The 10,455-nt window shown below is 41.5% G+C and overlaps 1 protein-coding gene across 1 annotated transcript; it reads left to right on the top strand.

The window, feature by feature from the left end:
• The first annotated feature begins 4,463 nt into the window (after positions 1 to 4,463).
• On the top strand, positions 4,464 to 8,531 carry dhrs9 (dehydrogenase/reductase (SDR family) member 9). Its single transcript, XM_070975784.1, has 5 exons — positions 4,464 to 4,701; positions 5,744 to 6,060; positions 6,231 to 6,489; positions 6,581 to 6,744; positions 7,983 to 8,531. Exons 2-5 carry the CDS (start codon positions 5,748 to 5,750, stop codon positions 8,204 to 8,206), a joined length of 960 nt encoding a protein of 319 aa, XP_070831885.1. The 5' UTR covers positions 4,464 to 4,701; positions 5,744 to 5,747; the 3' UTR covers positions 8,207 to 8,531.
• The last annotated feature ends 1,924 nt before the right edge of the window (positions 8,532 to 10,455 follow it).

The following is a 10,455-nucleotide window of genomic DNA, read 5'->3' as shown; positions in this document are numbered from 1 at the left end:
CTTCAAGCTCATAGGCCACAAACGTGTCAGTCATCATGCCGTACACAAGAAGCATGAGAGGGGAAGCAGCACCGTGTATGAGGGCGCAGAGTCCGCCCACTACCATCATCAATTTGTCCTTCCAGGTGGCAAATCGAAACTGGAAAAAAGTCAAATGTAGTTTGCTCGCCATTTTTACTTTCTTTTTGATGTTTAATGATCAAGCCAAAGATAGAAATGTACAGTGGCAATGTACAGTACAAGGAAATGATTCAAGTAAAAGTAAAACTACAGCAATGTAAAATAGCATTTACAAGAAAAAAAAATCCTACAGTTAAAATGCTGTTGAATAACCTGAACTAAAGTTCTAAAAAGGTCGACTGTGACCGATATTTTACATTTGTATATATGTGTGTGTGTGTGTGTGTGTGTGTGTGTGTGTGTGTGTGTGTGTGTGTGTGTGTGTGTGTGTGTGTGTGTGTGTGTGTGTGTGTGTGTATGTGTATATGAATAAGTGAGCCTGCAGCTACAGCTAGTTAAACTACACAGTAAGGGAATCCACTGATTCCCAACCTAGGGAAAGGGTCACAAGAATAACAACAATGTAAGAGAAAGGGGGAAAAAAAAGCTTTGTTTCACAGATTTCTGTTCATATTTTAAGCTTTTCTTTAATCTCTTTTTGTGCAATATTGGATAATTTTGCCATTATGCCTTTATTTTATAACATATCTTAATGTAAAAACTTAATCCGAAAAGTGACTAGTTACTTACAGTACAGTACAGTATTTCCCTCTGAAGTGTGGTGGAGGAGAAACATACTAGCAGAAATTAGTAATCCTTAAGTAAAGTACATCAATATTGAACTTAAGTACAGTAAATGAGTAAGAAGATCTTTGGCTGCCAAAAACCTAACCTTCATCTTCCACCTGCCTAGAATACATCTAATCAATCCTTGCTGGCACTTAATCCAAAGAGAATGTGTAGGCACGTGAACTGTAGCACTGTTTAAAAGGGATACACTCCCTATCCCTAAGGATATCCAGCTCTTCCTACGCAGTTTGATTGCAATGACTGAGTCACTCTGGACAAAAGGATGTGTTAAAAGAATGTAAAGTTATGTGAAATATACTGAGCCTCTTTCCGTCTGAGCAAAGATACAGTATGTTTACCAGCTGAAAGTATCCAACACTTGGTGTTTTCTCTTTTTTCTTCTTGTCTCTGGAACACACGGAAATTCCCAGGAATATTCAATAACAACCGCAAACATATTGTGGCCTGACACATTGTGTAATGTGGAAATTGTCAATCTTGTAGTATAAACTTACCCCTTCTCAACATCTGCCACAAAAGAGAGAGAAAGCTTAGAGTTACCTGTCATTACTTGTTTTTTTGTTTGTTTATTTTTGTTTGTTTTGTTTTTTTTAAAGAAAATTGATCACTTACCTTTTTCACCTGCAGGTGTTAATTTGACTGAGCTCTTCATGTTCGTATCCTCACGTTGCAGCTGTGGTTCAAAGATAATCTAAATTATAATTTGGATCAGTGGGATCCATGCAGTTAAATTGGGTATCATTTCAAAATAAAATCAACAGAACCAATGTTTCAGACACATCTCAGTCCATGTGTGCATCTACAAAACTTGTTCTGAAAACATGTGTACTACTTATAATGTTTCATATGTTAACACGGCCAGTAATTGTCTCACCAGAAAGGTGTGACTTGCTCTGAACCGAACTCCATCACAGTAGAAACATTTTCAAAAGCAAAGTGAGTTGATTTGATGGTAAAAAAATTTTGTTTTTCAACGTTTTTCCAACAACAACAACAACAACAGCAACCACCAGAGGGGAATTCTGGTTAAGTATTAATACATCACTGCAGTTTAAGGAGGTAAAAGAGCAAAATATGCCGTACCTGGACTTCTCAATAAACGTCTGGCTTCTTCAGAAATCCACCAACACCACTAAGGCTCATCGTAGTAAATACCTGTCTTATTTTCATGCCCGTCCTTTCCCATTATCTACACACCCGTTAGACTGATAAGGACTGTGTCAGCATTATGACCTTTACCAGTCTACACGTGAAAGACCCAACAAAGTTATGGTGGATTGATGGATACTATTGTAGTTATCTTGAAAAACAATCAGTGGGATTTTTGAAATGTGGAATTTACTCACACACTTTGGTTACAGAGGTATCCTTTGGTATAAATGTGTTTATCATAAGTGATTGTAAACTGGGTTTTAATGACTGTAAGGCCACTAGTTATGGTTGAGTGTTGTCTCATTACAAACATAATTGAATTAAAATGTCCTGGATAGTGAAGGTTTGCTCCCCCTCTGTTAGAAAATGAGATGACTTTAGAGCAGCTTCATGAAGCTTTAATTAATCCACAACTTTTAATGAGTTATTATTCATTTTCACAAGGCTAAATAAGTAAAGCACACACTTTTCTACGGACAAAAGGCTTTGTATTCACATTCCACCTGCTGAAGCGTTAATTATTAATTTCAGATCGTTTTTAAACATACTCCAATGAATTGTGTGTGTCATTGGTACCTTCACCTCTATTATTCATTTGTCACTTTCCAGCACTGTATTTTCAACGTCCCAACAGGGTGGAGTTTCCTGATTTCACAAGAATTAGAACATAAAATATGAACATATAAAATATGTGGTGTGCATTAAGTAAACATGGAGACATAATAATGGTAATCAGGCAGATGTTCGGGGGGTTAATGCCCGATCGGACAAGAAGTAAAAAGGAATTTGCTCCTTCTTTACAGCCGGTTATTATTGTTAACAGGTGATTGATAATAGCACAGATAGGCGGGGCTCTCGTGATAACACTGATGACTCTGCTCCGCGGACAGTTACTCCACGGCCAACTGGGCCAAAGTTGCCGAGTTCCTTCTTGATGACATGCAGCAAAAAAAACAAACAAACCAAAACATACGTTTCCCAGTGTGTCCCCAGTTTCATCATCTGGACATCAACAGCTGCCCGAGATTTCTCATATTCAGATTAACATCTAACTAACAATTAACTCAGCTAAACACTGTACAGTGTGAGCGTGAGTTCGTGTGTGTCATAAAGTTCACAAGCATAGTGTTACCTAACTACGACCGTGCTGTGAGACTTGATCTGTGAACGGCACATTGTCACACTTTGTCGCTAAAAATGCGGCCTGCCTTAACATCTGAAAGGACGTATTAAACTCACATCAACGCGCACAGCGGATGCACCGCATTTTTTCCGGATGCTACACGGTCAGTTAACAGTTTTTTGAGTCGGCGTTTAATTCGGCGTGTATCTGTTACACCAACCAGGACGCGTTTTAGTGAGAAATCTCAGTTTTTGAAACGGTTCGCTTCTTATTCCCACGGTCGTGTCCCACTAAAATAACGCAGCTACCGAGCGGAGGCTGGTCGAGAGTCGAGGCGACAAAATCCAAAATCTATTAAGTTTGTACGGAATTGAAGTTTACTTGTATGCATTACACTGATGCCGAATTGACAAGAAGACTGATGACATATGACAGTTTATCTTCTGTTTCAGGAGTAACGTGTTTTTCCGGACACTTAAGGAATTGTCTTAATTCTTAAATGGAATTTGGCCCAATACTACCTCTAGCGCAGGGAGCGTCCGTTTAATTCGTATACTGTAATGGTGTTATTAATGACTCCTGATGAAACTCAGCTTCCTCGTTGCCGTTTTATAGCTCCCCTTTTATAACACAACAGCTAATATTTCTCCATATGACCTCCTGACGAGAAGAGAGCAGGAGTCTCACACTGACAAGTTTCTCATAATGTGTAACATGGAAAAACTGTTTAAAGTCATTTTTGTGACTGCTCTTATAATCTCAGACTCAAACGGTGTTGAAACTTATTCAGATTTATCTTGATCACACTTAATCCATTTATAGACTTTACTTTATCTATAACGGTGACAAGCAATATAATGACTTGCGTAAAAAAAAAAAAAAAAAAAAAAAAAAAAAAAAAAAAAAAGGCCAGGACTCTGGCAGCGGATGTGATCAGATTTCCTACACCACCAGTGCCATCAAACGCATCAGGGTGCGTCTCCTCTCTCGGACCACGGTGACTTCCGACGGCGATTTCTCTCGGTATGTGCGTCCATAACAGTGTGAGTATCTTCTGTCGTGCTTGTCACACTCACCGTTACCAATATTTAAAAATGAATGTGTATATCTAAGTTAGAAGTTGTTTTTAAATAGTTACTGAAGTGATTGCTGTCACACTACAGCTGCACAGTAATCCAGTAAAAAAAAAAGTGTTCGTATGAGGAGCAGTATATTAAATAAAGTTCTGATTTATTGAACACATTCAGTACTTTCTGATCACTTTTGGCTGCCTAATAATACATTATTTATGAATGTCCTTATGTAATGTATGTTGCATTGAAGGTTTTTCTTATTTCGGTTAATACGCCTCTTCATTGGCTTGCTGACAGAAGGCGAGTGGAGGACAATGAGCAGGGACCGGACAGGCGGCTCTGAGGAGATGCTGCAGTATCTCCCCTTCAAATGGATAAAGATGAGGAAGAAAACCAGAAGATGGCAGTCATGCAACACCTTGTATGCCAGCTGCCGTGAAGTCTCCAAGAAGAAGAAGTAAATAAAAGCAGGTAAAGTTTGCCAACATTTCCACTAGCTTGCAGTTTGTGGTGGCGGCTCATACCTCTGCGGAACGCAAACACGTAAGTTTTCTGGTTTTTCTGTAAACACTGATTCTTGTTAGGATCCTCTGAGTTTCTAAATCACCTCGGATCGACCTGCTTTTATTGTGTGAATAAATCTGCCGCAGCTGTCCTGATTTGTGCGTCAGGCAAAACACTTGTTATTAATAGATCGTTTGCACCGACGTCTTAAATGTCCCATGTCCAACAATCCGGAACAGTAGTATGTCACATTATCTATAATAAAACTGGTAAATAATCATGTTTGTCTGGAAGCTGTGAATGCGTTGGCACAATATGCCACAATCTAATTATAATCTATTATTAAAACCTGATGTCTGTGATATATATATATATATATATATATATATATATATATATATATATATATATATATATATATATATATATATATATATATATATATAAACCACCCTCTCAGGTTTTCTGATTATAACATATAAGACAAACAAAGCGTAATAAAAGGGGGTGTAGTTTTTATGTTTAAATAAATAAATCTCGGGCGGCACGGTGGCGCAAGCAGGTAGTGCGCGTACCTCACATCAAAAAGGTCGCCGGTTCGATCGCCTTTCTGTGTGAAGTTTGCATGTTCTTCACGTGCATGCGTGGGTTCTCTCCGGGTACTCTGGCTTCCTCCCACAGACCAAAAACATGCTCATTAGGTTAATTGGTGACTCCAAAATTGCCCTCAGGTGAGCATGAGTGTGAATGGTTGTCTGTCTTGTACGTTACCCTGCGATCGACCGGCGACCGGTTCAGGGTGTACCCCGCCTCTCGCCCGTTGACAGCTGGGATAGGGACAGATGTTTTTAACTCTCATTTCCAAGTATCCCAGTTATATGGTGGGAGGAAGTTTGGACCCCGTCTCTGCATCAGTGCTATCCAGCAAAATATTCTATGAATTTTTAGAAATCCATGCAGTAGCAATATGTTAAATGAGTTATTTCTTATTTAACTCAGTCTGTTTTTTAGGAAACTGTCCTCCTCCAGATTGCAAAGATCAGGCAAACAGCTTGTCAATAATGTGCTTTCTTCTCCGCAGTAAAATGTTCCTGTACGTCCTCGGACTGGTGGCTCTCTGCTTCGTGTACCGCTGGTTCAAAGAAAGCAAAAGAGTGCCCAACAAGGAAGATAAGTATGTCTACATCACTGGCTGTGACTCTGGGTTCGGTAATCTCCTCGCGAGACACCTGGACCAGCTGGGCTACCATGTGATCGCAGGCTGTTACACTGAGAAAGGCGAGGACGAGCTGAAGAAGGTGTCCTCGGACAGACTGACAACCGTTTCCCTGGATGTCTCCAACTCTGAAAGTGTCAGCAAAGCAGCTGCTGTCATCAAGACTTTGGTTGGACAGAAGGGTGAGTGCATTTGCTTCTTTTTTCTTTGCCTATTTTCCATTTTTTTCCAGCTGATGGCTGTGGTACAGACATGAGAGTGGACACACAGACTGAAGCAGTCATTTCACGTGCAGGCGATGCAGAGTGCATGTGAGCGTTCTGAGTTTCATCTCCTTGTGTTTGTCGTCCAGGCCTGTGGGCTGTTGTGAACAACGCCGGCGTCTCTTTGCCATCCGGTCCCACTGACTGGCTCACGATAGAGGATTACAAGGGCATGCTGTCTGTCAATCTGTACGGCGTCATCGATACAACGCTGAGAGTCCTCCCTCTCATCAAGATAGCCAGAGGCAGAGTGGTGAACGTCTCCAGCGTGTTTGGGCGCATCAGCCCGTTCGGTGGACCGTACTGCGTGTCCAAGTACGGCGTGGAGGCCTTCAATGACAGTCTGCGGTGAGACAGCATGCGACCTGTTCCAGCTGTAGGTAAGCTCTCAGCCTCATGAGCTTCGCCTTGGCTCACAGCGACCTTCTTTGTGTTCCAGTTTGAACATGGTGCCATTTGGAGTCAAGGTGGCATGCATTGAGCCAGGCTTCTTCAAAACCAACGTGACCGACACAGTGGTGGTGAGAAATAACATGATGAAGCTGTGGGACAGGCTGCCTCAGAATATGAAGGACGACTACGGACAAGACTTCTTAAAGCTCTGTGAGTCACACGAACATTATTTTGTCGATAACGACAAACTTGTTGTGCTGTTATTTTTATTGCTGTAGCTCAACACATCACAGAACATAGAGGATACTCCGATCAAGCATAGACCGTGTAAGACATGGACGTGGTCTCCGTGATGTCACCCACAGCTTTCTGGAGAGTCAGTGTCAGCGGCTCAAGCCGTCACCATGTTGGCCTGGCTGCTGTAACTCAGTGGTTAGCTGGCGCTCAAACGAGCCATGCTTGTAATTATGTGCACCTTTAAGCCAAGTGAACTCCATAAAACTTCAGCAGCAGCAGTACACCTGCCATGAACCACGAAATGAGCCATAGAGACCTTGACTGTATTTTGTTCCTGCTGTTCCAGCTTTGCTCCGACATGTTTTTTTCTGCTTTATAGTTGGGCGGGCTGATAGAGGATAATGCTTTGAATCTGGTCTAACCGGTCCATCACACCAGTGGAGCATTTCAGTCTCCAGCTCTGCTTTCAGGCGAGATCAAAAACAGTTGCGCAAGCAGGTAGTGCGCATGCCTCACAGCAAGAAGGTTGCCTGTTCAATCCCCGGGCTTGGCCTTTCTGTGTGAAGTTGGCATGTTCTTCCCATGCATGCGTGGGTTCTCCCGGGCACTCCGGCTTCCTCCCACAGACTAAAAACATGCTCATTAGGTTAATTGGTGACTCTAAATTGCCCCTAGGTGTGAGTGTGAGCGTGAATGGTTGTCTGTCTTTGCATGTTGCCCTGCGATCGGCTGGCGACTGGTTCAGGGTGCACCCCGCCTCTCGCCTGTTGAAGCTGGGATAGGCTCCAGCCCCCCCGCAACCCCGAAAGGGACAGGCGGTATAGAAAATGGATGGATGGATGGATGGATGGATATTTAGATAGTCAGCGTGAGATCTTTTGCCTGGGGTTGCATCTGCTCTTTGTCTTTGTTCACTTGGTTTCCAGATTTTTAACTTAGAGAAAAGGTCTGTTCTGAGAAATGTTTTTGGCACTGATTCAAAAGAAGTTCTGGTTTTCTTCGTCATTCTCATCTTTTGTTAGGGATCTAATTCTCACTGGTGGCACAGAAACAAGATGCACATCCACTTCTGTAATATCAAGATGAACCTTTTCTGTATTTTCCAAGAAACTTCCTGGGAAATTTTTAGGAACAAATCAGGAATTTATGGAGCTGTGAAGTAAAGCGTTGCCCCGCGTGTAAACCCCTTGTGTGAACGTCTTCTCTTTCAGCTCTGGAAAAGTTGGATGAAAGTTTCAAGCTGCTCTCGGACTGGGACCTGATGAAGGTGGTCAGCTGTATGGAGCACGCCATCTCTGCCGTTCACCCTCGCTGTCGTTACTCTCCTGGGTGGGACGCCAAGTTCTTTTGGTTGCCTCTGTCGTACATGCCGACCTGCATCTCGGACACATTTTTCATTAGAAATAGCCTCAAACTAAAAATACAATCACAGTAGTTTCTGTCACACCAGCTCGCTGAGAAAAAATTTGGACTAATTTGAAGATGATTTTTCTGACTTTTGTTTTCCCTGAATAAAGGGGGGAATGTAAAAGTTTTTAAACCACTGACATTTTCTTGAATAATAAAAATGATTTGCCTCTTAGTTATGTCTTTGACTGTTGATTATAAGATCTTTTGTAGATGTTCAAAGCTTCTGAAGTCAGAACGCTACTCGTAAATGCGTCTGACAAAAACTTGCAAATCTGCAGTTCTTGATGGATTTTTGCTTCTGTGTCTGTTTAAACCTGCTCTTCACATTAAATAACTTGTTTTTTCCAGATAACTTTTGGGCTGAGGTGTTTTTGTTGGTTTGTGTGGGTGAGTGGATTTGAGGTGAAAGAGGAACACAGTTATCAAACCCAGGGTTCATGTAATCCGCTGTTGTCTCTTTCACAACCTCATGCTGGTCAAACCTTTGACCTCAAGCCCTCCTGTTCTCTCTGATGTGGACCTTGACTCTGCAGACACACTGAAATACAACATCACACCTTTTCCTAGAGCTTCCAGCGTTGACTGTGAGACGATCGCCGCTGCATTCAGTTCACTCATATTCTCTCATCTAAACAGCTGTAGCCATGGTATGTTTGCATGATTATTATCCATTTTGCATCATTTGTCAGACAGATTTGTATGAGATCTGATATCACCTGGTGGAGTGAAAATTGTTGCATTAAACTGAACTGACCTTCTTTTTGTGGTGTCCAGCCCTGCAGATGGGGTTGGTTTCAGCTCTCTGAGCTCTCCACTGCCAAGCTTTTGCATGTGGGACACAAAGCTTTGCAAAATGTAATCAGGAAACATCCATTTTTAAAATGATATGAGCGCTACAAACAACATTCAGTTCATCTGTTACATTATGGCAAAGCAAAGCGGTGGAGGAAGTATCCAGATCACAACACAGTGCATGAATTGAATGTGTTCTTATATATTATTATACATTTTATTATTGGATTAATATTATGCCTGTAAGTATGTGTAAGAAGCATTGTACTGTTAGTCAGGGTGGAGCTAAATTTAACTACAGCTGTGTATAACAGATACTTACAAAATCTGATCTTATGTTTTGTACTATTGTATTTGGTGAAGTAGAAGTATGAAGTAGAATGAACAGGGAGTATGTACCTCAAAACTGTGTTGAAGGTCCTGAGTAAATGTACTTCATTAGATTCAGATAAACTTAAACATTCAAATGGCTCTCTTTTATATTACATGTATTATTGTATATGGGATCCACATTGAATTGATTGATTGGGCTTTAAAAGGGCTCTACTATAGGAGAATATATGTACAAATAGATACGCAAACCCTACTCTTAGTTAAAACAAAGGAGGTATTGGGCTCTATTTTCGACTCCGCAGACTTTGGTATTTTCGAGAGGTGCGCCGCCGGCGCATCCCCACCTCCTTCTCATTTCAGTCCCACGGCGCAACTCGGAAAGAGGGAGGGGAGAAGGCGTGGAGTGGGTTTGGCACAGCCGAGTCAAATCTCCACCAATCACAGCAGCTCCTAGCCTCACCTTTAAGAACGCCGCTGACGTCACTCATGTCTCCTGACATCCGATTGTATTACTTTGCACACCCGTTTTCTCAGTATATATATATTGTTTTATATGATGTTCTATATTTTGTGGTGTGTGTGTGTGTGTGTGTGTGTGTGTGTGTGTGTGTGTGTGTGTGTGTGTGTGTGTATACACACACACACACACACACACACACACACTCAATATAAATATTTTGTTTTTATATTTGCTTTTTATGTATGTAATTTTTTTCTAATTCTATTCTTGTAAGGAGCACTGCAACAAAAACAACTTTCCCTCAGGGATAAATAAAGGATTTCTGATTCTGATTCTGATGTCTAAATATGAGGTCCTTAGATGGTAAATCCTCCTCCTCCTCCTCCTCCTCCTCCTCCTCATCCTCCTCAAAGCAATGATGTACTCCATCTTTGTAGATAACGTTAAGCGTTACTATGATTACATTTGAATTTGGAATCAAATGACGTGGGTGATAGCGGACATCGATCATCACTTACGTTTTTTCCATGTGTCTGTCTCTCTCTGTCTCTCGAGTGCTCGGCGGAGTCGAAAATAGAGCCCATTGTGTCAAATGTTGAGGTTCATTGCTGTCGTGGACATATTAGCCCACTAGGGGGCCCTGCAGCAAAATTAACTGCGAGCCCCTATTGAGGCGAACTGGTTAAACA

The sequence above is a fragment of the Chaetodon trifascialis genome, chromosome 12 (genome assembly GCF_039877785.1).
Source record: "Chaetodon trifascialis isolate fChaTrf1 chromosome 12, fChaTrf1.hap1, whole genome shotgun sequence".
In the NCBI taxonomy this organism is placed as follows: domain Eukaryota; kingdom Metazoa; phylum Chordata; class Actinopteri; order Chaetodontiformes; family Chaetodontidae; genus Chaetodon; species Chaetodon trifascialis.
The sequence above is the reverse complement of the archived record's forward strand: the minus strand, read 5'-3'. Positions and strand labels throughout refer to the sequence as shown.

What these genes read in the sequence shown, in the direction of transcription:
- dhrs9 (XM_070975784.1), top strand. Translation starts at nt 5,748, where the DNA reads ATGTTCCTGTACGTCCTCGGACTGGTGGCTCTCTGCTTCGTGTACCGC. An exon ending in GCCTTCAATGACAGTCTGCG is followed by an intron (nt 6,490 to 6,580) that starts GTGAGACAGCAT and finishes TTTGTGTTCCAG; the next exon opens with TTTGAACATGGTGCCATTTG. An exon ending in ACAAGACTTCTTAAAGCTCT is followed by an intron (nt 6,745 to 7,982) that starts GTGAGTCACACG and finishes CTTCTCTTTCAG; the next exon opens with CTCTGGAAAAGTTGGATGAA.